Raw genomic sequence first — 26048 nt, 5'->3', positions numbered from 1 at the left:
CACACCCTGTCGTTTGCTTTAGTAGGAGGTCATTTCAAGTCAACACTTGTGTGGTGACTAAGCACCTGTCTTTGGGACGGAGGCAGGCCTTTGGTTTTGCTGGATGTTGTCACCTTTCCACTTAGTGTAAATATAACAGGTGTGGCACCTGCCTGGAGAAAGACAATCCTAGATTTAGACTTAGGGTTGCCTGCCTTGAGTGCTTTGTTACATTTTCTTCTTCTAATTTCAGAAGGATACATCCTCCTCCTTCCATATTAATGCCACAACATCCCCCTCACATTTTTCTGAATTCCAGTCAACAGGTTGTGTGCCTGTTTTTCCAGATTCTGCTTTCATGTGTAAATATTTTTATGTGCCTTTCTGCAGAACTACAAATCTTGAATAATGAAGTCAGTGTGGCAATAACAGCTACATTTTTATATCTTATGGTGTATACATAGCTGGTTGAAACACGTAAATCAATGAAAAGTAGTTTTCTCCTTTTAGCATCTCACTCTGATGTTGAGATACTGTTTGTGCTGGTGTGTAACCCATTCAAGGCAGGCATATTTCTGCAAATTAGCAGGCACGCCAAAGGACGTAGGAAGCTCTAAAGCAGATAGAAAGGTACCCTTGTTGCAAAGTAAACCCATCAGAAATAGTTTTACCCTGAGCATGAAGCAGTAACACCTGGCTCAGTGTATGTTCTCAGTAGGACTGGATGCAGAAGTGAACCAAGGAAGCCTTGCTTTGCCCATTGACGTGATCATGGCTAGTCACGAGATGGGATTACACTGGTTCCAAGTACCATTTTATCTTCCCCCTTGTAGTTCATGCTTCTATGGATACCTTTCCTTGGCCCCTCTGCAACTCCCCACCACGCTTCAGGCTGAGCAAACCACTTCTAGTAACCAGCACTGCCAAAGCATGAAGGTTCATGTCCCTTTGGGTTTTAAAATCTTGTCATTACACGTCTACCTGTTCCTGTTATGTGGATAAAGATCTTTTTTTTTTTTTTTTTTGAATATTGCCAAACACCCGGCCTCAATGATACCGTGTACCAACTAGCTGTCACACTAGTCAGTACACCAGAGTAACATGAAGTACGGCATCGCCTGTAACCTTTGATACTGGATGTGTTTGCGAATTTGTAATATGAAAATTCACAGCTGTGGGACGGTGCGTTTCTCCCTAACCTACCCAGACCTCACCCCTCATGCGCTACCTGCCTTTCCGCCCTACTTTTACACGCAAACACCCCTTACTTCGGCTTCGGGCCCCGTCACGATCTCACGACCGTGGCTGCAGCCGCGTGAGGCGCTCCCCTCCTCACGGCGCGGCTGAGGCGACGGCCGGGAGCCGCCACCGGAGCCCGGGGAGGGGGAAAGGAGGAGCTCGGCAATCCGCGCTCGGGCTCTCCGCGCTCGGCTGGTGACTCCTCGCGGGGGCGGGCACCGTGCCGGGGCCGGGCCGGGGCGGAGCGAGCCCTTTTCAGCCCGGGCGGCCCCGCTGGGCGAGAGGGACGGGACGGGACCGGGAGGGGGACGGGGCGCCGCCGGCTCCCGGCCGCGGGGTTATGCGCTGGGGTAATGGTGCCGCCGGCCGGCGCTAGGCTCCTCCCGCGCTCGGGAGGGAGCTTTGTCCTCAGCATCCTCCTCCTGCTGCTGCTCTGCCCCGGTGGCGACTGCCTGCCGAGACGCCGGCCCGTGGGGCCGCCCGTGGTGCTGGGTAAGAGCCGGGCTGGGTCCCCTGGGGGGTGGTGGTGGGGGTTTTGGGGTCCTCGCCGTGAGCCGGGGCTGGGGCCCGGCCCTGCGCTGCTCCCCGCCTGGCCGCTGGCTCCTGGGGGCTGCTTTGTGCCCATGGCTCCCCTCGGGGTTTGACAGGAGCGAGAGGTGGGGCTGGGGGCAGCCGTGTTGCGTCTGGTGGCACAGAGACTGGTGGGGAGTGCTGGCCTGGGGGTGCCAAGTCGCTGCTAACAGATACGTAGAAAGCCTTCTTGTAAGTCTGGAGTAATTACGTTAGCTGCCCTCTGTGTCCATTGGTAAGAATTGTGAGTAAACGTTAGAGTAATTTGCCTACTGATAGTGCAGTTCCTAAACATCCCCACTGATCAGGTGCATGTGGTGATATTAATGGCAGTAGTCAGTCCTGTAAGCGGATGGTCTGATGATGATAAGGAGGAGAAGAAAATGGGAAAACATTGAGAGACAGAGGCATCCTGTTTGGTTTAACCTCTATTTACACACAATGGCTTAGGTCCTATTGACTTTTTTTTTTTTTTTTTTTAACTACTGTTACAAATTCCTGATGGAAAAGGGTAAATGCTGAACAAGAACTTCAGAAGGCATTGTTTATCTGCCAAGCCCATCACGTACAAACTCACAGTTCTTCACAGGCAGGCGGCTGAGCTAACTGAGAGGATGCAGAGTTGCCGCAAGAAGAAGCGGCAAAAGGATTTCATAAGAGTCTGGAGTTAAAATCTGAACACAAGTCCTCTGACTGCTGTTTCTGAAGGCTAGAAGCAATCTTCTGTCTCTAGAAGCAATCTTCAATGCTGTCTCTCCACTCTGTAACACTGGGTTTCAGCAATAAGCTTTGGCACTTCAGTGCAAGCTTCCTGATGAAGAGGACAATTTTAGTTGCCCAATATTCAACTCTAGGTATGAAGGAATCAAGGAAGATTTAAAAGTGGTTGGGATAAGGGATACTGAACATAGTAGCGTCAAGTTCTAGCTGATGGATCTATCATATGCATATACATTACCTAAGAATGTTTAAAAAAAAAAAAAATGGTTGACCTATTTTTCTCTTCATAAGAGCAACTCTGGGTAAACTATGTGTGGCTGACCATGGACTTATCAGTGAGTCCAGATTTTCTTGCTGTTAATTTTTATCAAACATTATAGAACTTTTATATTTTACTATTCTAGTGTCTGTTCTAAAATTTACGCTTTTCTGCTGTCCAGTCCTTATCTGTCCACAAAGTGAAGATTCAGTTGGTGTTAACGTAATTTTTCAGGCTTGTTGGTATGTTTGGGAAGATAGGTGCTCTTAGGCAATCGCTTGCTGTAACTTATGTTTGCAAAATACCATGGGGTTTTTGATGCATATAAATCAACATCTTTGTGAAAACACCTGCACCAAGAGCTTAGCTTCAATTAGACATGACATGGCAAGTGAAGGTCAAGCAAATAAAGGAGGAGAGGAAGGAGTGACTCTCGGTCACTCGCTGGCCCCGTATGAAATGTTGCCATCCTGATTCTAGTTAACTTTTCATGACCTTTTCTTCACCCTTCTTGTGTATGTGACATGTTAAGATAAGCTTTTTAGGAATTACTGCCATGAGGATGGTAGGGAGATTTAGGACAGTCATTTAGGGAGGCGTTCTAAGTGCTGGCTTAGCAGAGGTGTTTGGGAGAAAGAAGGGTGGAACAAAAAACACACATTGCCCTGGAATCACAAATGCAGGAGACTAAGGTGTATGCAGGCTGCATTATATGGGTTGTACAAACCCGGGGTGGTTTTGGAATCTCTATAAGATGATTCTTCTGATTTATTAGGCTGGTATCTAGACCCTCAATTCTTCACATGCCTTCAATTTTGAACGTATTTTTATTTCGTAGTAAGTGTGGTGTCATGATCTGCACGTTCGCTCTTGGTCTGTTTTTATTTATTTATTTATTTTATTTTTTAAGTCCTCTAAGCAGAAAAAGGAGTTGGAAGTTTTGTCTTATTCTGTTCATGGCAAGTTGACCATCTGGTCTGAAGGAATGCGTTTAAAGGAAGGTTGTTAACATAATGATCGTTTCATAAATGTTTTAGACCAGTGGTGGTCATAAGACCCAGTGTAACTTGTTTTCAAAACTTTCCGGTAATGACCAAACTTGCTGCAGCAGCTTGAGCTTACTCAAGTAATGGAGAAGGAAGCAGAGCAGTAGTCTGCAAATATGGGACATTGCTTTTATGTGGGTAATGTCATTCTGCTCCCCAAAAAATAGCAAATAACTCTTCAGGAAATCTCTCAAATCTTCAAATAGATTAGCTGCTTGGATACAACCTTGTAGATACCCTCAGATGGCTGCTAAGATTTTCTTTCTGCGTTGATGACAGATCTCAAATTTGTGGAGCTACCCAACTGGCCTAAGTGTGGGTCTGAGAAACAGCCAAGCCAATCTAATAGGTTCATTAGTGTTCTTTCTGCTTTTATTGTGCCAATGTATTGGCCACTTTGTAGAGTCATTTGTCTGCTAAAGCAGGAGAACACTAACCTGTTGAGGAAGAAATGAGTAATTTTTGTAGCTGAATTGCCTTAATGAAGGAGCTAGCACAAGGAATGGGGAGAGTGGCAACTCTCTTTTTAGATTAAGATGTTTTCTAAAGCTGGTCTGTGCAGCATCAAATGGTGTCTTGGTAGCAGGAGTTATTGTCTGAACATGAAATATGTCTTAAGATCATGTTTGTACATATGAAAGAAGTAAGACTAGGAACCAAACAGATGTTGGTAGTAATTGATTGCAAAAAATCTCCAATGCAATTGGCTCAGCTTTCCCTGAGATTTAAAATAACACACCAAAGTGTATTCATATTGTAGTGAAACCAGGGAAGAATAAGGTAAAAGTCAAAACTCAAAACTTTACTTCCCAAACCCTGCCTGAAAGTGTGGTATCAAAGACAATGTTTGCTAAAATCTAAGACGACTGTCTTGGAGTTACTCCCTCAAGTGTTTTGGGGGAAGAGAGATCTACTTAGGCTACTGAATTCTTTTTTCTTTTTCCCAAGTGTTCCTATTCAGCCAGGCCGATATATTCATCCACAAAAATCTCCTGTAACAATGAGGACAGCCTACTTAATACCTTTGCTGTATTGACAACATCGATCTCTGAAAATAATAATTTATTCTGTGCCAATGTTTCTAGATACCTGCTTCATGTTCACACACAATTATAATAATCTTGCACTCTTTTATCAGCTGGGTTATGTATTCAACCCGCTTGTCTTCTAGTAAGACGTTCCTTTTTTTCTTTATTACTGTTCTTCCCACCTCATTTTCTCACATAGTCTATCCACAGTCACTATGTACTATGCCTTATCAATTTTGGGGTCGATAACCTGTCCTTATAAGATCAGCAGTGGATTCACTGAACTCTTTACCTTTTACAGCTGACTCAACACAATTACTATATCAATGTTCTGATACCTTCTGCAAACAATTTGTTAGGTACTTGGCTAAAGTTTTCTAGAAAGATGCCTAAATGAAGTTCGTTAATAATTGATTTACATGCAAAAGAGGTTTGTCTGAATTTCTGCTGACTGCTAATTAAGGGGCGTGTGTTTGTATGGTCAGCTGCCTAATGTCAAGAGTGATTTAACTGTTCATGCCTCATGTGATCTGAGGTATCTAGAAGTATCATGTGAGATCTTGTTTGCTTTCTTGTTCCTAATTTTAAACACAAGCCTTTTTTTTGTGGAAGTCTATCACTGAGTCTATAAGCAACTTTGAGGCATTCTCCCTAGAGAACTGTAGTCAGTTTCAAACGAGTTTTCCAGATAACTTGTTTTGAAGGAAGGCTAATTTCTGGAACTAAAAACTTCTCAGTTATTTGAGGAAATATTAGCTAGTAAGTTCTGGTATTTATCCAAAGGCATATCCACTTAGCTAAATGCAGTAAAAAAAAAAAAAAGTACCAGCTGATAGCCTCTTTGTTCAAAGCTGACTTCTCAAATTTTTCAAATTTTCTAGTTACCAGATTGGAAAATTTGGGGAAAAAGAAGTATCAAGGAAATTTAAAATCATAAAGGATTATTCCTTTTCTTTATGGTTTTGTTGACTGTTCTGTTTCCTGAGGGGTACTGAGGCACATCACTTTCCAGAGTGCAATTTATTTATTGCCTTCTACTGGGAAGTCATTTAGCACTAACTCTTTAGCAGTGTTATAGATGGGAGTATCAATATTTCCTAAGGTGGTTGTTAGAATTCTCAGATTTGGAGAAGTTGTATCCTCTTAAGCTCTCGTATTTGTGAATGTGCTTTCCATAAAACTTAAACAAATACACATCACGGAAGGAGATCTACTAGTTTCCTCAAGGAAGTTGAGGCAAAAATCAATGAAGGATATCATAACATTGGAAGTTAATTAGATTCATAAATGTATTAGAATGAGTTCTGTTGGGATTATAGCCTTTGCGAAAAGTGAGAGTAATGCTAAACCTTACAGATCATCAAATCTAATGGAAACTTTTTTTCTGCCCAATGTGAAATCCCTGTTTGTTTCCAAGTGTTGCAGTTTATTAGTTAATACCTGCAAATTAGGGAAGCAGTGGTACTGCTTGAGATCTTTTTCCGAATGTTCAGTTTTAACTAGTGCCAATGTATTTTGCAGGACTTCACTTGCCAGTTACCTTATAAATTTATGGAGTCGGTCTGTGGGCCTTAAAAAGTAAGAACAGTCAGCAATAATTCTAGCTAAAAGGCCTGGAAATGCTACTTATTGGTAGGTACGAGGATGATGACAAAAAAAAATACTTATTCTGCCCACAGTATTTTGTGTATGATCTGAAAGCAAAGGGGATTATTTTTTTTTTCTTTCCTCTGACTGCTTTCAAATTCCATTTCAGAAAAATCAGAAAGGTATGTCCTTATCCTACAGAATTTGCCTTGTGTGAGCTTTCCAACCTGTTACTTATCAAAAAGTCATGAAGTGGTTTTCCAGCCAACTGTAAATCATTAACACTGTTAAATTGTGTGGGGTGAAGACTGAAGGTATTATACACTTCTCTTCGTAATTTGGAAAGTCAGAATTTGTCTTCTGTTCCCCATAGCTTTACTACAAACCCTTTTTAGCTTGCAGGATATACTTTTGAAAACAAAACACCAGTTGTGAATGTAGTGATTAGCAGATCGACAATATGAAAGCATAAACCTGAAAGGAGACTGTGTTAATACCTGCTTTATAAAAAAACAGACATCATACCTTCGTGTGATACTTCAGCTGCAGTACTGTAGCCTGGCACACATAGAACATGTCCATTAGCTTTTGTTTAGGATTACATAAAATTACCATGTCTGTTAACTCATCTGTTCCCTGCCATCTTGTGAGCAAAAACCAGTATGTAATGATTCTCATCTTTGTGGTGGACACAAGAGCGCAGCCTGTTTCATCAAGAAGCTCGAGGATAAAATATTCTAACCAAATTAAACTTGCAGTTAATCTAAAAGCACTCTGATAACTCCAAGGGAGACTTTATGCAGTTTACTGCTTTCAGTATTCGTGTTTGTAAATGTATCTCTATTTTAATCTTTGGAGTTGTGAGTCTTGCTACTCCAAATGGGTGCACTTATGACTATTTAAGTGCTGTTTGGAAAAGTTCTTAAAACTCTAAATAACATTCCAGGTGTTTGCCTAAGCTTTTGAAAGGTATCTTTGCTGGAAGAACTTGATTTTTACTAAAGGAAAGGAGGTTCCAGGATAGAACAGAATGTGACTCGTGTACTTTGTTTTGCTTCAGAACTGAACACAAAATCAACCTGTTTTGTCCTTGGCAGGTTTGCTGGTGAAACTGGCCAGCCATGAACGATTGATTATAAATAGAACTACATTCCATTCTGTTTGTAATTGAGAGCACTGATACAGCAGCCAGAACAGGCACGAGATTGTTGAACTGGCTGTTGCCTTATACTTCTATAAGTAATAACTAGACAGTGTTTTGTGAGGTTACAAGACTGAACTGCAGTAAACTTTTTCTAGGGTGTGATGCAATGCTACAATCTTCCTTATTATGCTTTCCAGTAAATCAGTGTCCTTGAAATATGACCTAAATATAACTGTAGTCAGTTACTGGATTTTTTAACATTTCACTTAAGAGTACAGAAATAAAGACACAAAACACCTAATGAGAAAGCGGGGGCAGGCAATAAAGAAATCCTTACGTATATATTGTGGTGGGCCACAACCTGTGGTGGCTGAAGGTAGGAAGAGTGTGGTTGTCACCGTCTGTACTTAACCTGAAGTTCCATTCTTTTTCAGTTTTGCAGTGAATGTCATTGAAACCATATCTTGCTTTCTAGCTAACCTGAATGTTCCCCTAAGAGATACAAAGCCCTGGCTAAATATCAGTGTTCTGTAAGCCTTAATTGTTTTTGATAAAATTCCTTACTAAAGGAGAGAGAGGAGGGAGAGCAACTGTATGGATAGACCTGTATATAAATCATCAAAATGAAATATTGACATGTACATAGGATCCTGCTGTGTAAACCCACAAAAGGTACATGTTGGGGGAGGGGTGGGAGAGGGGAAGAAAGGAGCTGAAAAGGTGGAAAAAATCGTAAGAAGTACCCAGCTTTTCAGTTAATGCAGTATTTTCCCCTTCCCAGTCGGGGGGTGGCGGTGGGGCGGGGTTTATCATAAAATATATGTTTATCTCTGGGGACTGGTTGCTGAAATTTTCAGCGGTACTTTTAAGCTTAGGAAATTCTTACTTTAAAATTAGAACTGTATTTATTTTGTGTTTAAAATAAAGGAAAACAAAACTTCAAGGAGTATGGGCATTTAGCATATGCTAAATTAAGAATAGTGTACTTTGGAGAAGGTGCAAATATAAGATCCTTCCCTCCAAGTATTCCTCCCTTACATCAGTAGTGCTTTGAAACACTTAAAAAGACCAAAACTGTGGCATCCAAACCTGACTCATAACAACATGTAACTACACATTTGGATTAGCATACTAGCCAACTAAATTTAGTGTAATAGAAGTGCTGTAGGAGGTGATAATTCCATTTAAGTTTTACTTTCGCTTTTGTGTCAAATTCAGTTTGCAGACAACTCATTAGAAAGAACAGAAAGATGTTCAATTGTATTACCTGCAGGAAAAAAAATCCTTCTGACTCAGTTTTCATTTTTAAACATGGACAATTCTGGCGATGTCTGAGATAATGTGTTTTTCATACCTGTGGCTTAAGCTAACCTGTTCCTATACTGTCTGTTCTTTGAAGTTAGGAACTATTCATCCAGAGTTATCGTACATGGTGGCTCCCCGGCTCATGTTTTCATGCTTTTATTTTTTGTGTGAGAAACTAAATTTCTTCTGTGGAAAATATGTATGCAATACTTCCTTTAACTGAATAAAAATAATTACGTAACTGTTACATCAGAATGCAGTGACATTGGATGTGAGGACTGCAGCATTACAATGTTATAACCAAAAATGTTATACCCTTTCATTTTACTGTCTCCTTATATCTTTCAGTTCCGGGGGACTTAGGTAATCAGCTGGAGGCAAAATTAGATAAGCCATCAGTAGTGCACTATCTCTGCTCTAAGAAGACCGACAGCTATTTTACACTGTGGCTGAATTTAGAATTGCTCCTGCCTGTCATCATTGACTGCTGGATTGATAATATCAGGTAAGGCCAGATCTGTTGCTCTTTGCAGTTATCCCCTTTCCCTAAGCTGATCTGCTTTGTACAGAACTGCCACCGTAAGTTTCTTTCATTGATTCAGTGAGAGAAATGACTTGGATTTCTGCTAGGCAGAGTAACAGGCTGAACTGGAGGATGTGGCTCTGCATGTGCAGTAACTCATCATCCCTGAAAGAAAATGAGGTTCTCTTAGTTTCTGCCACCTCCCTGTACTACCAGTTACCACATGTTGGCTTGGGCACTTACCGGGCTTCTGTAGGCTTATCTAAAGCAGAACATTTGCTGCTGATTTGATGAGTTACTTAAGTTTTGATGAGTAAGTGGGAAGGAGGTTCATCGGGCAGCTGAGAGAGGCAAGATAGGAATGTGAGCTTGCACTTTTCCTGGCAGTATGTCATCAGAGCAGTTTTGTGGGCAGCTGAGATGCCTGGGATCCTTTAAGTGCAGTCTAGAAGTTTTACCAGAATTACTTTAAGTATTGACAATTTGTAGAGCCAAAGTTTATGGGATATTTTATCATTTATTGCTTCATTAATGTTAATGTAAAAATCATAAATATCTATAAGGAAAAGAAATATTTAGCTTGTGCAATTAAAAAATACTATATTGGCATGTTCCTCTTACGTGAATGTATTGAGCTTGTTGGCAGTATAACTTTAACATAGCTTTATAGGGTTGATCACTGTAACTATAAGTTATGGATTTGACAGAAACTCATTGCATGTGAAAGGCCCTGACATGGGACTGAAATCCAAAATCCCTTTCTCCTTTTTGGGATGATGAAAATCACAGTATTGCAACTAGCGATTAAATCTTTCTCCATAATGAAATTACTGCAACTTCTTATGCTATGGAAAGACAGCTTTGCAGTGCCTCCTCAATAAATATTTTTTGCTTCTCTTGGCTAGGCAGAATACCCTGTCTTTTCTATGGTTTTATGGGTGGTAACACTGGGTATTCAAGGAAAGAGGAGTATGAAAAATGTGAAGGCTTCCAAGAGTAGTGTATGAATGCATTCAAGAATGCAACACCATGTGAATGTGTATCAGCACTTTAAGTTGCAATTAGGAATTCAGGAGCCAAAGCATGACTGCATTTGTTTGGAGTGTGCTAAAACTGATAAGCTAGAGTACTTGCTGGAGGTCCCGGGTTGTGTACATTGCAGTATTAACTTTGACATAAAAGGACATAAATTTTTTAAAGATGCAGAGCAGAAATTGACATAGAGGCTCAGTTTCTATCTTCTGTTTTGAAATCCATTTGCAAGAATGGGAGGAAGGGCATCTTGCCACTGTGTTGTGACATCTTAAAAATAATCTGTTGCTCATTTTCCATTTTGAACTTTGTGTGGCTTCAGAGTAATTTTTGATCTTAGCCTCTTCCAAGTAATGTTATGTCTCCAGCAAATCTCTGCCTGTAGCTTTGTGAGTACTATAAACATATGGACCCAAATATATTCTATAATGTAAATACAATGCCAGAGGGATAAGTCACTTGGTTTCTTAGCTGAAAACTTGGATTTAAAAATCTTTCTAAACTCAATGTTCCTTCTGTCAAAAATAACACTTTGTATCTTTCCTAACTAGCTTTCATCATGTTACTTGTACATAGAAAATTGATTCTGCATAGCTAATTAGTAGCAGCTTAGCACTTTCTTTTGAAAGACTAAACAGATCTACCACACAAAGCAACAAAGGGGAAAAACAAGAACAGTGATTGCAGAATTTCAATTTTTGTGGGCCACTGGAAAATCAATGTGAAGTTTTAAATTTGATGCTTTACATTCTGTAGCCTGGGGAGAGGGAATTATCTAAAAACCACTTCGTGCCTACATGTGTTACCTGAGTTATCAATCGTTGTTAGTCAAAAAATATCAAATGCTTCCTTATGTTGGTAATTAAACACAATGAATTATTTTTAACTAGGGGAATTCTTGTTATCTGATTTTTTTTAAAGGTATTTTATCTTCTACTGCCGCACCTTTTGTTCTTACATTCTTGACAAGTTTTCTCCATTTTGTGGCTTGATGCAAGGTGAAATGGTATAGAGCTATACTAAGAAGCTTATGTTGTTCTGAAATAGAAGTCTAGGCATAATTCTGTATTCCAAGATTAAAAGAGAAGATATGCCTTATATGCTGAATCTAAAACTAAAAACTAATTAGAATAATTGTTTACATTGTAAAACCACTTAGCCATTAGAGTACTCTTATGTTTGCCTGTGTTTTTTTTTTTTTTTTTTTACTTCTGGGTAATAGCACTTAAAGTTCTTGTTACTGCACTCAGTGAAAGACCTAACGTAGCTGAGAGCTGTCATGTGGTAATACGACATGCTTCATGTTTCTGTTTTTTTTTTTTTCTTCCAGGCTGGTGTATAACAGAACGAGTAAGGTAACGGAACCACCAGATGGAGTGGATATCAGAGTCCCAGGCTTTGGGCAGACGTTTTCTTTGGAATTTCTTGACCCAAGTAAAAGGAGTGTTGGTATGTAGAAGCATATTTGAAATGCTTTGTCACTTGTAGGATTTCTAGTATGTCTTTATATAACAAACCACTGAAATTTGACTTCAAATTGAGTTCTATTTACAGGTAGAAATACTTTTTTTTTTTTTTTTTTTTTTGTAGTAGAGTAGCACATGGTTCACTTGGCTTTTCAATGTTTTTGTCTACTGTTTGGTCTGATGGGTTGAGACAAGAAAACTTATTTAGTCTTGTGCCAGATTGAAGATCTCTGGATAAAACTTGAGTAGGCATCTTGAAGACACTTTTAGAAAATGAGATGGATTGATTAGAAAATTTTGGGAGTGAAGCTTGACAAGCAAGCAAAATACAAAATAAACATTTCTTCAGCTTGGTTTTGAGCATAGTGTTCTTCTTGTATCAAGAATGAGATAATGGACTTGGGGGAGGTGGGATTACTTTGCAGCTCCCTGTCTCTTGTCAGTGCCAGAATAACTAAAGTCATGCTGCAAAAGATTGCTGCATTACTGTGTTTGGTTGCAGTTTCTTTTTTTTTTTTCCCAGGACTCTTTCAGAAAATACTGGTAACATTATGTGAGAAGTTGTTAGCTGTGGCTAATGGCTTAAGTAATTTAATAGCCAGTAATGTACTGAGCTTCACTGTAGAATGGTCCCTGTTAAATTGCATGCATTTCTTTTTCTTTTCCATAGTGAGCTGTCTCCAAAAGGGCACTACTGTGCTTGGTGATCGTCACTTCATAAACCTTATAACTAGAACAGGACCATATTTAAAACTGCCTCTGTCTGTTTCAGGGACAATCAAGCATTCCAGACTAAGGATTGAGGCATTGCTCAAAATGTAAATATGGCTGTGATATTCAACAGGATGTTTTGACATATCACTTCCTAAAGTGTTACTAGGTTCCCTTAATTGTGGTAATACTTGCATCCTATGTTTCAAAACCTGTAATACATAACATCTTAACACAGATACTTGCAGGCAGTCTGCGAGTGTTTCCCTTCTTTGCTTTTGAAGCTTTATGTTCTGTCTCAGTCTGCTAACTGATGGATAGGAAAATAACTTTGGGTAGTTTCTAGTTTTGCCCTGGGGTATGCTGTGAGCTTTTTGTTTCTAATAATAAAAATTGATACAGAATTTGCCAACATTTATGAACGTATTATATGCCATAACTGAAGTCCATCTGCAATCAACATAAGATAGAACTGTAATGTAGTAATTTCCCTTCTAAACAGTTCAAGGGCCAGTTATGCTGAGGGAAAAGTTGTCCCTGCTGTGTATGACATCTTTTGCTGTGGCCAACTACGAAGAATTTTTTAAGAAGAGTAGTTTTTCTTTTGGGGGACAGTAAGCATAAATCATTTTGCTTAATATGCAGCTTTTTAGATTGTCAGCTTGATTAAAGTTAGGGTTTTAATGTCTATCAGTCTATAGAGTCGTAGGTAATGCATCCAGAACTCACATTGTAATTGTATGATGGCTGCTTCTGATGCTGATCTCTTCACTGTTACATTTCCCTGATTTTATGTCTACAGGCAGCTACTTCTATATGCTGGTGCAGAGTTTAGTAGACTGGGGCTACACACGTGATGAAGATGTAAGAGGAGCACCTTACGACTGGCGAAAGGCACCAAGTAAATTTCTTGTTTGTTCAAACTTTCTTGACTCTCCAAGCAAGCAAAGAGTTTTGGGTCGTGTCCCCCCATGATAGTTATAGTATTATACTTAAAACCTTATTTTTAACTAGTTCTTAGGGCCTTAGTACCCCTAGACTCCGATGAAAGCTCTGTGGTATGGTCTTTTTTTTTTCCTCTAAATGATTTGCTACTTAAGATTTGCCTAAAAAAAAATGAACAACCAAAACCCACCAAATTCCACAAAACCACCCCTCCCCATGGTGCATTAATAGTGGAATTTCTAAACTCTACATTATCAGTCTTCAGAAAGAACTTTGCTAAGGGTATCACTTTGCTGATGCTGGTGTCATACCAAAACTAGCAGAACTGCCTTAACTATATCCTGAGGAATAAATTGTATTTAGTGTCCTTAAAACTGAACAATGAGGGGTGCTGCCTACATTTTAAAGTTTGTTTTTATGTAAGTGTTAGAACATAGTACTTTTCATCTTATTCTGTTCCACATTAGCACAAGTGGTTTGTAGATTTCTTCACAGCTTGTGAAGCATATTGAAGAAATAGTATATATGTTTTATTAATACTAATATTCTAGTATCAAGTTCACTTTGGCCCACAAAACTGAAGCATGTAACCCTGGCATCCAGGAATACTGCCTGAAGGAAAATCAATAACAATGACTTTTGTTTCTGATGTGACTGCTTTAAATTTCTGTTGCAATTGACACATAGAATTGGTATCTTATTACAAGGTTATAGAAAGGTATTATTGATTTTTTTTTTTCCCTCTTCATTTTAAAGCTCGTTTAATTACATCTAATAGAAATCAAGTATACTGTGCCAGCAGGAATCTGCAAGGACTCTTATTTAGGGATAACTTTGCTTATAGAAGATGTGTTGTTAAAAGGTTCATGCATACTTTAAAAGACTGATCTGACCTTTATTTGTACTTTCATGAAATGATGAATCTTCCTGGACCTACAAAACTGTTACATTTTTGGGGAAGAAAAAAAATATAATTCATAGGAACTTCAGATTTTTTTTCCAAAACTCTGCATTAGCACAATTATTTTAGACTCCAAATGAATTCCACTGTTGATTTTTTGTGGGAGGAAAATTAGCATTCCATCAGCATGGGATATTTCCCAGAAAATCTCATCTTAAATGTATTTTAAAGGTAGGAAAAAATGGAGTAATGTTCTAAAATATATTAGTTTCTTCCTACTTCTATGAAACAGTCTTAAAGCATCAGCCTTTCATAAAATACTGATGTAAAGATGCACTGGTTTTGATTTGCTTCAAAATATTACCTTTTAAATAATTGTGGCAACGACAATTAGTGATTATAACTGTGTGACCTGTGTATTTCTCATTTAGATGAGAATGGAGACTATTTTGTGGCCCTTCGCAAGATGATAGAGTTAATGTATGAGCAGTATGGAAGTCCTGTTGTTTTAATTGCCCACAGTATGGGTAACATGTACACCCTGTACTTCCTAAACCATCAGACTCAGGAATGGAAAGACAAGTACATAAAGGACTACGTGTCATTAGGTGCTCCCTGGGGAGGAGTGGCTAAAACTCTCCGTGTGCTGGCTTCAGGTAGGTAATTTGAGGGTTTGCGGTGCATTTCGTAAGTAGCATGAAATACACTAAATAGTTTACTGTAAGACGAGAGGATGAAAGTAGAAGGTACTATGAAGTTAAAATATTTTTTGTAAGTGGTGGCAAGTTGATGTCTCAAGTTCTGTGGCCAGACTGTCTTTCCATTCATGGGAATAGACCAAGTTTGTACATCTCTTAACTAGGAGCTGCATCCCCTCTTAACTTTTCAGCAGATGACACAAGCAGCTGCTGTTTGACCTGCTGCCTGTTATTTCTGTCACTTCTGCCCGCAGCCTGCCTGTTCTCTGTCCAGTATTGCTAAGCCAACATGGACTCTAGAGCATTCAGTAGTTGCCTTTGATTAAATATCATACAGCTGCTTGATATGAACATGAAGGGGAACTGGTACTTGCAATGAAGTGGTGTGGTGCCCGGAGCACAGATGCCTGCTGAAGTTATAGCTTGGTTTAAAAAAAAAAGTCTTTCACTATGCAACTGCAAACAACTGAGAGAAAGCTCAGTTACCACATCATGTTACACCATTACTATTTCACAGCAAAACAACATTATTGTGTTTTTAGCATTTAATTTGTGGTGTTTCTGTCCTGCTGTTTCCTTGCTTTTGTTTGGCTAGCTTTGGTTATTAGCTGCTTCCCAAACAAAGCTGACGTCAGAAATGGGCTTCATCAAAATGCAGAGCACACAGCAACTGCCAGCCATGCATGGACAAATCAAAAGAATTCTTTGCTTAGCAAAGGAATTTGATTCTGAACAGGAATGCACAACTCAGTTATTTAAAATATATATGTATAGATATATTAAATCAGATGTTCGTATTGAGTTGTACATTGTTTACTCTATTGCAGTGGCACTGTAAGATATGATAAAAAAATAAATCGACTTCCTTCTTTCCACAGGCTTTGTCTGACAAGTTTGTATGCTATAGAAAGGGCAGAAAGTGAGCAATGTTAAGAATAGCTTCATAAAATTTGAAAAGACTACACAATTTGTCTTGGATTCCCTTTGAATTAAATTTCAGTGCTTCATATTTTGTCTATCCATTATAATGCATCTAATCCAAATTACCTAGCTACATACATCTAATGAATAGATTCTTACTAAAACATAATCATCTCTTAATTTGTATGTCTGTAGTATTGAACTTCATGGTTTGGAGCAGAAAAGTCAAGATGTAGGAAACTTAAGAGGCATAGTATAGTATCATACTATACTATCAGTATAGCCCATTCTTAGGCTAGTTCTGTCTCCTAAACATTTGTAGGTAAAAAAAAAAATCACCATCAGGTGTTAATGTTTTGATTACATTAGTCTGGCTTGTTTCTGAAACTATCAGGATACTGGCATGCAGAAGAATTGTTGCTTTAGCAGAAATACTGCATTCCTGGAGGAAACATCAGGCAAGCTTTCTTCAAGCAAAAATGCATTCTGTCTGTTCCCATTCCTGTTTATAGTATGTTAATGCCTAGGACTAGATATTAAATCCATGGTTGTTATCCAAGTGGCAAGCAGCACTCGAGTGGAAATTTACTGTCTCTAGATCTTCTGTGTTGCTTACTGCTACATATTTAAGTGCTTCACAGGATCGGTATTTTTATTATAACAATTATATTGCCAATAAAATGAGGATGCTCTTCCTGTTTTACATATGGCAAGCATAGATGCAAAGTTCACTTGTTCTTTTTTCTGATTGTCAGCTTGAAATGCTGACAACGTTGTCTTTAGACCTAATATTTTATATACCATAATGTCGGCGCCTGCTCTGGTGTTAAGTGTGGTCTTGACCTTATAGTACTTCTGCACTTCAGGAAAAAGTGTAAGATTTGATAAGCAGTTCTGAAAGAAAAGGCTGGAGTAGAGTGTCAGGTTCTGTACTTGTTTATTTCAAGTAGAATAAACAACTTGGTAGACTTGTCTAATTTTTAGGTTTGGAACTCAGGATTTCATTGCTGAAAACTTACAAGTAGTATTTGGTATCTTAGTGGTGAGTGTGCACAGCTAAGTATTTACAGCACACAGTAATGTGAAATGCATTTAAGGACTTCTGTAATTCTTGCTGTGCTCTCTTGAGTTTCCTTTCTATCTGTTTCCCAGGATTATTCTCGTAATGTCTCCATGCAATCCTCCTGAAAATGGCTGTAAATACTGTGCTTTAGCTTGTCTTCCTGAACTGACAGTGCCACCTTATGGAATTGAAAAATACATGCTTTGGTGCTGTTTCAGGAACAGCAGTTGGGTATTTCGCTTTTTAAGGTTCTGTTGACATGAATAACAACACGCTGTAACTACTTGAACCTAATAATAAAAAATCAGATTCAAGTTTCAGCTGACAAAAGAATTGAGATGTGCTAGCAACTGTGATAGAAAATAGGTCAGAACAGTCACCATAAAAAAAAACAAACAACTCTGATCTCAGAACTGTTTCAAAAAAAAAAATTCCAAAAATAAATGCATACTATTTATTAAGTGGCTTTTAATTTGGGGGGAAAAAGACACAAGTAGTGGTTACAATCTGAAGAAAGCACATAAGTTATAACTTAATCCCATGTTAATTTGATCCATCTTTAGAACAGACTGCCAAGAAAAATGTATAGTCTTGATGTCAACAACAAAAAAATTATTCTTCAAATGTTTTGATCAAACACTAATATACTGTATTAAACCTAAATGGGATAAAATGGAATCATTTTGAGGCTTATTGGGTGTATGATAATTTAAGACCTTTAAGGTAGCAGTGCTCTTGGTTTGTCAGTCATTCATAGTCATTAACTTGTATGTGAATCTGTAAGTTATTGGAAGTTTGCAGAAGTTGATTGCTGAGACAATCAAAAAATGAAAAACTTCTTCAATTTTCAGTGTATGCAAAGGGAATATTTTTTGATTTATCACTGAGTGGTACTAATTGCTTCTGGTTATGAGATCATGCACTGTCTTATGTATAATGTAATTTTACCTCTTTTTATTTTAAGGCGACAACAACAGAATACCTGTCATCAGTTCACTCAAGATTAGAGATCAGCAGCGATCAGCGGTTTCCACAAATTGGATGCTCCCCTACAACTACACATGGCCTCCAGATAAGGTCTTCGTAACCACACCTACGGCCAACTATACCCTTCGGGATTACCAAAAATTCTACAGGGACATCAATTTTGAAGATGGCTGGCTCATGAGACAAGACACTGAACCCTTGGTCTACCAGATGAAACCACCTGGTGTGCGCATACACTGTCTTTATGGTACTGGCGTAGAAACACCGGATTCCTTCCATTATGAAAGTTTTCCTGACAAAGAGCCCAAGATCATTTACAGCGATGGGGATGGTACAGTAAACTTGCAGAGTGCCTTGCAATGTCAAAAGTGGGTGGACATGCAAAAACAGGAAGTGGTGGTATTTGAGCTTTCAGGAAATGAGCACATTCAAATGCTATCAAATGATACTACTATCTCTTATGTGAAAAAGCTGCTTTTTAATTTGTGATACCTTGTGTTGACAATTATTTTCCTCACCTGTGATGCCTTCCCTTAAGTAAGGGAAATGCCTTTTAATCCCTTGGTATTTAGTTATTTGAATTATTTATTTTGTTTTTTTTTTAAGGTTGTGTTCAAGAAGTTGGTTCGTGTCCTAAATGGTTGTCTCTGATGTATGTTCATGATGCTTCATGGTGTTTTCATATTCTGAAAACCTGGTCAAATATGCATTTTGGTGCCTCCAGTATTGTGTCCAGTATTCATACAGACCTTCATTTGGAGATTGTGCAGCCCCTTGCACGTACTACATGATTTCTCCTTTGTGTGGCCTTCTAGGGTTAGGAGTAGGAGGGCTGGGAAGGATTGCAATCTGACTCCCATGAAACAAGGAAAGGATATTAATAACTTGAGAAGCACAGCAAATTCCTTCTAAAGGGTCTTGCATATTCTGATCCATAGTTCCCACTGCCTTAGTTTGTAAATGTACATATCTACTAGGTAAGATAGACAAGAGGTCTGCCAGGTACTGGATGACCTTTTGTCATATCCAGCCTTTCTTTTGTTACAGCTTCTTGGGGAAAGATAATGTGTTAATTATTTTAAGGTTCTCATCAGGTACCTTTTTTCTTAAGAAAGAGGAAAAAGTTGTTTGCTTATTGAGTTCTAGAGCCTAATGATTTAATCAGGAATCTGAGGATTATTATCCTGGTGCATTATTATCCATGAAGGAAAGAAGTTCAGCTGTGGCTGGGGCTTGCAATACCCTTCTTTAGCTGTGTAAATTCTTTAGCATGTAAAGTAAAGCTAATACAATTGAGTGCAGGCAAACAATACATACAGTGCAGAATTGCACTTCAGGTTGCAAAAGATCTCCAGTAGTGGAAATGATAATGGATGGTGGGCATTCATTAAAATGGAAGATGAAATAGGGCATGGAGTGGAAGCCAGTGTAGCACTAGTATAAAATACAAGACTTGTTCTCAAATACTTAAGCTCCTATTCAGTTACTGGACAAGCAGTGGTTGGATCAATGTTGCCCTCAGTTGAAAAGGAACTTCAAACTTCAAAACACAATCTATGGGAACTGAATTTGAGTTATATAATTGCTGTTTTAAGAAGTTGAGATCTCAATTTCTGTTCCTTAACTGTTTAGATAATTGCCAAACATGCAACTCTGTTACTACAGTACTGTTTTATTCAGTGTTTAGAAAAAATATTTCAGCTTTGAACTACACAAATGATGGCGTAAAGGCCATGGTATTTATAACCTTGGTTATAGAAGTCCCACTGGAAAAATGTCACTGGAAGATTCTTCTTGCTTGCTTTAAAACTAGCCACCCAGTTAGACTCTATTTAGTTCTCAGAAAACAACTTTGAATGCTTTCAAAATGCTACGTCTTCCAGGAAAAAGGAGTTCTAAAAACTCATGAGAAGCATTAAGGATTCACTACTTATGAAACTGAAGTTCTCTGAAGGGTAAACTTTAACTATTTTTGTAGCATGCATAAAATGCTTACTACCATCAAATATAAGAAGGTATGTTGAAATGACAGGTTTGAACTCTTATTACCGTAGGAAATATTTTTGGCACAGGAAATAGGTTTAAAGCTTTAAATTTAATTTCTGAAATGATTTGTAAATCCAGAACAACTCCAGCTAGGGTCATGGATAAGCTAAATATCTTCCTAGGTTTCTAACTTGCTTCTGTAGCTTCACTTTTCCCCTGCGTTTTTCCCTATTACTTTGGTTGAGGGAGAAGACACTTTTCTGATGTTAAAAATGGAACGTGTATCTTGTCATCAGTTGCCTGGGAACCTATATTTCAGCAGCTATATTGTCTGGACTTCTCCAGAGAAACTACTGTGCTGTCCCGAGCCACTTAAAATTGGTTACTGCTGAAATGAGGAGGGGTGGGAAGCAGGCAGCACACAAGTCCTTCAGCCAAGTGTTCTACTTTGTGCAGGGCTGTCAGCTGGTTAAGCTTCAGGCTTGTGTTCCAAGACTGCTCAAAGATGAAGCTCTTCCTTGTGGTCTGACTCAATTTGTGAATAAATTGATATGTTACTGATTTGCAACAGAAAGAAATTAGGCAACAGTTTTTCACAATTTATTTCTTGCTGAAGTAGAATGCCTGTCAATAAGCACTTGAATGAGTGGAGCTGGAGGCTGTATTGCAGGCCACCAACATCAGCATCAAGGGCTGAGAAATGAGAAAGGAACGTAGGCAGACAGTTCTTAACCTCATCTGGAGAATGTATCTAAGTTTCATTTAGCTCCTTACCTGTTTAGTTAATCACACTCTCAGTCTCATACGAAGAGTTTAGCTTGAAGTTCCAAAATATGTTGTTCTAGAAGATGCTTTTCAAATTTTAATTTCCCTTTTGGGTACAAAATTCTTTTCTAGTTTTTGGGATCTAGTATTGTTTCTGAAATCAGTTGACTACATCTCTTGACCTGAAGACTTGTAAACCATTGATCTATATCCTTAGCTTTCCATTAGTGGACAAGTCCAATAGTGTCTGTGCTTGTGTCTTGTTAGCTATTCTGGTAAAAATGATAAATATGAAAGTTTTTCAGGCCTTGGTTTTGGCTTTCTATTTGTTACTATGAAATATTGTCTGAGAATGTGCAGACTTAGCACAAGCACAGTGCTTCTGAGTTTGATCTGATGGTTCTGCAGACTGTAGCTCCGTCTTACGTTCAGAACCTCTGATTTTTTTCTGCCAAACTATCTTCAGCCCTTTAATTTTCTGTTTCTTGCATATTGGGATAGACTTGTGGCTGTGAAATTAATGCAGCAAGCTACATTACTCTAATCACTGAAACTGAACAACTTCACTCAGCCCTTTGAGAAGTGCTTACTCAGGCATATTCCTCTACAAGGCAAGAGTATTCAGCATTCTTCATAGGCTTGCTACCGCCATGTAGCACTTGAGCATTCTAGATTTTTGTAAGAAGAATTACATCTTAAAGGGAAGAGGGGAATGTGAAAGTTCCTTAAGAGGAGTAATTCTGGTGCTTTGCCACATTGCACAGTTGAAAACTTTGATTCTATTGACATGTCTTTGTTATACTGAACACATATGGATCATGTCTCTCTCTTTCCATAACTTCTACTAGGTTTTATTCTTCCAGAATATTTTCAGAAACCAAAAATAGTCTTGAGGACCAAATGTGTTTATTTTTGACAATGTATAGAAAATGCTGAAGGGACTTTCAGCTGTCGTTGTAATACTTCTGAAGTGGCTCAGAGTCACTATGTGATTCTGTTTAAAACACAGAAGGCTTCAACAACTAGCAATAATTGCAAAGGACTTGCAGACCAAAGGAAGGAATGTTTGATATTAAGGTAGTTCTTGGAGCACAGTGTGTTCGAGGCCCTTGTAAATTCAGGGAATGTTTGGCAATGACTTTGCTGCTCTACATTTAACAGTATTTTGTATGGAACATATTCTGAGACCTAATATTTTATATGCCCTTTTTGTGTATGAATGCGGTCAATAGATTTTGAATATTTTACTGTTATACTTTGATAACATAATAAAGTTGATCTAATACAGCCTGTGTTCTGTTGTGAATGTCTCGCCTCTCAGATGCAAGGTTAAATTGCTGTAGTTCTTTTATTCAAGAGATTCTCCAGGTGTCTCACTTTCTCACAATTGTTTCTTGGCTCGTCTTCCAAATACACCTATTGTCTTCTGATGTTATGTCTTCCCCCCAGTACATTTAAAGCTCTCTTGTTAATTGTTCTTTTGAGATATGGGGCTGAAATTACTCAATTCCTTTTTGCTTGCTTCTTTCTTGTTCATCTTCTAAGCAATAGAAGTTCTCAGGATGCTCCATGCTTCTTTTCAGGTCACCATTTTGAGCTTAGTCCCTCAAACTTGAAATGTCCTAGATGCTAGCAATTGTCTTTATACTGTTGGCTTCCAAACTGATGCACAAATCCATGCAAATTGCCCACATGGCTTCACAGTTGCATAAAACCTTTTTTTGCAATTAAAAGAAGCGCACTGTGGTTCAGTTGTTAAGTTTTAAGCATAGGGAATAATTCAGCAGGGCAAAAACAAAAATAATCAGAAGTTAATTATCTATGTTGTTGAAGTGTTCTAAAAGTTTGTTGGGCAAGCATAAGTCTGCTGCTGGCTTGTCAGGATGCCTCACTGCCCTGTGGTATAAGGAGATGGGGGAAAAAAGATAGTCCTAAAATTTGCCTTATTAGGGCTTTTTTCATGTGGTAAAGCCTAGTACGAGATGAATATTAGGAAGTGATGCTCCTCTCAGTGCCCTAGTCCCTGGGAATTGGACATCTCATCCCATTCCAATTTGTTTGTTTATGCCTATGTTATCTTCAAGATAAGGTGATGTCACATGACTTCAGGAGGAAGGGGAATGTGGCCTTCTTCCAGCTCCCCATTAAAATGTGGAAAATCCTGTATTACAGCACTTCGTTAATTCTTAGAAGCTGGAAAGTAGAAGCAGAGGCTGAACCTACGGGGGGTGGTAACAGAATATTGATGCAAGACCAGTGCTAGGTTGTCACACATCTTTTAAATCAAAACCTTGTATTTACAGATTACCTGATGCTATTCTGTTGTGCAATCTCACAATCTCAAATACTTGCTTTGAGGGAAAAACAGTTTTCAAAATTATGCTGAATTTCTCATTTGCTTCACCTAGTTTAATGAGAATTAAATCAAAATGTTCTGCTCCTGAATCAGCATCCTTCAGGCAAAAGTGCAATGCAGTATGAGCCAAGGAAATCAAAGAAGTCTGTAAGTTATGTTTGACCTAAAATAATGGTGTTAAGCTTGTCTTAATGATTTGTCTACATTTAAGTCACTTGCCAAGGTGTAACACCAGAGTTCCTGAGGAGAATCTTCTAATACTGATCCTCCACTACTGTTCACACTTTGTGACCACTTAAAGGTACTCAATGTAGCTCAGTTTTACCTCCAGCTAGCAATCATAGAATATAATTTGTTATTTTTAGAAGTGTTTCTGAGTATGGTGGCAAATTCCTAAATTTAGGGTTTTAACTGAAGACTGCATAATAAGTTATAGGGGCTATGAAGAGCTACTGCTAAAAACAAAACAATAAAAAAAAAAGGTCACTTTAAATGTAAGGGTTCTAGAAAGCTAAACTATAAATAAAATATTCCTGTGGCTTTGTAAGATGTTAGTGGCTATTGTTATTTTACTGAATTAATCCATTTTTGCACTTTGTTATGCGGGTGCATAAATACTTGACCCAGTTTAAAGAAAAAAGTCAAGAAAAGCAAGTGGAAGAAAAAGTGAGCAGTCTCCTTGTGGAGAAAGGATGTTTAGCATGAAATAGTATGTGTGTTAATCAGGGCTCAGAAGCTGCGTAAGTGGAAAAGTACACTAAGATATAACACGACAAATAGCATTAACAAAACCAAGTCCTTAAAGAAACTTGAAAAATAAAATCTATCCACTGAAATGAATTCAAAATGCAAACAAAATACATTTTATTGCCTTAAAGGCAATCCAACTAGAAATTTAACTGTTTCTCTTGCTGGTTAAATATTCCAACAGCCCAATTTATGCAATGACTATTAGTTTTGATAGAGTTAATGAATTTGAGGAAGTTGCATGTTATGCATATCCTTGTCCAGTCTTTACAACCACCGTTAAATGGCCTATTCCTGCAGTGCAGCTACAGATGGTTGAACCTGTTTAATTGTGCCTTTTCTTTACGCTCAGCTATTTCAGTTTCTCATTCTGCTTTTGACTTACTCCTCAACAGTAACGTGCTCTTTGTCAAAGATGAACATGGATTTTACTAATGCAATGGCCATCCAAAAACAGACTTTAAAGGCAAACAGACAGATTTCAAGGCAAATTACCTTTTCTCAAAAAAGTGATAAATATTAAAGTTTGGGTGCATGTTCTGAGCCTATGAATCTCTTAGCTAACTAAGACTTGAAACAAATAAGTAAAAAAGTAACTATTCTGAACAGTAAAGCTAAATCACAATCTATTTTGTCTGTAATCAAAGCTTGCAGGGAAAAAGGCTGAGAGGCTGCTTCTAGTCATTTCCACAACAGTCATAATCCTGTCTTTGCTGGTAACTTGCTACAGTGCTTTGAGAAGAACCTGACGGTCAGTTTTATTTTTTTTTGGTTTTCTGTTTGTTTCAGGTCTACATTAAATTTAGGTGATGTTTATACAATGCTTTAGAACATGCTACTATACTGACTCCTAAATGTTCAAAAACTACTCTGTATTTCTTTCTCTAACCGCATGCAATTGTGAAGCTTGCTTACAAAGGCTGAATTTGTAACAGAAGAAAATGGGATGTTCTCAGTAGACAATAGCTTTTGAGCCTTTTGTTTGTTCATTTAAATCTGTTTTAACTACAAGGACATAGAAACATAATGGATTTTAATTGGGGAGCAGGAGGGGGATTTACAGAATACTCAATGATACCGTGATTCTGAGGCTGTAGCTGCTTTAATGAAGTCTCATGGAAATTTTTAGAAAACAGTTCTACTTTGTATGGAAATACCTGGGAAACTTGGTGTTCAAACACTGTATGTAGAATCACAGCTTTCCTCCTGGGATATGCTGCTGCCTCAGTTAAAATTCTGTGTGCCAGGGATTCTTAGGCCATCAAAATCAGTATTTATTTCATTCCTGGGGAATAACAATAGGATTTAAAGATGAATGGAATGCTGTCTGGAATGCAAACCTTGGCTATGGCTTTGCAGTACAGATATTAATGGAGCCACTAGAGGGAGGAGTATCTCAAAGAATGGTCAGTGGGGTGTCCTGGCTATGGATGGCAAAGCTTGGTCACGGCAGTGAAAGTGAAGGAAGTAAAACATTACCTTCTCAAGCATGATGGAACCAAGGAACTTATCACTTATCACCTGACCTGAATCTATTTTATTTAATGACAGATTTATAGCATTTTGTCTTGCTTCTTCAATTTCCCTGTTCTCTGTTAGAAAGGGGTGATGTAGGATATGCAGAAAACTTTGTAATATTGGGGGATGTAAGCAGAGCTGAAGTGTCTTATGTCCTGCAGAAATCTTTCCTATACTGAAAAAAAAATCGGTTCCTAAGAAACTGTATTAGGAGGATTAATGCTTAATTTGTTCTAATGTCATTTCTTTCAAGACTGGATGTAAGTGAGGTTCGCTAATAAGACACACACAGTTCTTTTCCATGAACTGAGGGTACAGCTTGAAGGCAGCAATACTTGGTTCATTTCACATCTGCTAGTTGTTTGCTAGAAGTGACTAGAGTGTGCTTTTAAGTCTGAGCGTGACGTGATGATGTTTTTTGAAGTAGTTGGGAGCTAAAATATGGGAGAATTCATGCATACAGATGCTTGGCTTTCTGGTGTTCTGGCTCAGATATATTGTGATTTTCTTCCAGAGACTTTTGAATACCTTTTGTTTTATAGTTTTGCTGTA

At 38.4% G+C, this 26048-nt stretch overlaps 1 protein-coding gene and 1 long non-coding RNA gene across 7 annotated transcripts in view; one reads left to right on the top strand and one right to left on the bottom strand.

Moving 5' to 3' along the window:
• Positions 1 to 26048, bottom strand: part of LOC137861889 (uncharacterized) — a 137224-nt gene that overhangs the window by 44433 nt on the left and 66743 nt on the right. The gene's annotated exons all lie outside the window — the stretch shown is intronic.
• PLA2G15 (phospholipase A2 group XV) lies at positions 1464 to 22162 on the top strand. 2 transcript variants are annotated; one of them, XM_068693187.1, is made up of 7 exons: positions 1570 to 1710; positions 2378 to 2642; positions 9226 to 9382; positions 11763 to 11881; positions 13412 to 13510; positions 14887 to 15111; positions 18102 to 22162. In XM_068693187.1, exons 2-7 carry the CDS (start codon positions 2534 to 2536, stop codon positions 18611 to 18613), a joined length of 1221 nt encoding a protein of 406 aa, XP_068549288.1. In that variant the 5' UTR covers positions 1570 to 1710; positions 2378 to 2533; the 3' UTR covers positions 18614 to 22162. The 2 variants fall into 2 exon arrangements, with proteins under 2 accessions (XP_068549287.1, XP_068549288.1); XM_068693186.1 differs by lacking the exon at positions 2378 to 2642 and having other exon boundaries at positions 1464 to 1710.

The sequence above is a fragment of the Anas acuta genome, chromosome 10 (genome assembly GCF_963932015.1).
Source record: "Anas acuta chromosome 10, bAnaAcu1.1, whole genome shotgun sequence".
Taxonomy (NCBI): domain Eukaryota; kingdom Metazoa; phylum Chordata; class Aves; order Anseriformes; family Anatidae; genus Anas; species Anas acuta.
This window is presented reverse-complemented; position numbering and strand designations above follow the sequence as displayed.

Excerpts from the sequence above, each read along its gene's own strand:
- PLA2G15 (XM_068693186.1), top strand. The coding sequence starts at position 1,572 with ATGGTGCCGCCGGCCGGCGCTAGGCTCCTCCCGCGCTCGGGAGGGAGC. Across the intron at positions 1,711-9,225 it reads GGGGCCGCCCGTGGTGCTGG|TTCCGGGGGACTTAGGTAAT; the intron begins GTAAGAGCCGGG and ends TATATCTTTCAG. Across the intron at positions 9,383-11,762 it reads TGCTGGATTGATAATATCAG|GCTGGTGTATAACAGAACGA; the intron begins GTAAGGCCAGAT and ends TTTTTCTTCCAG.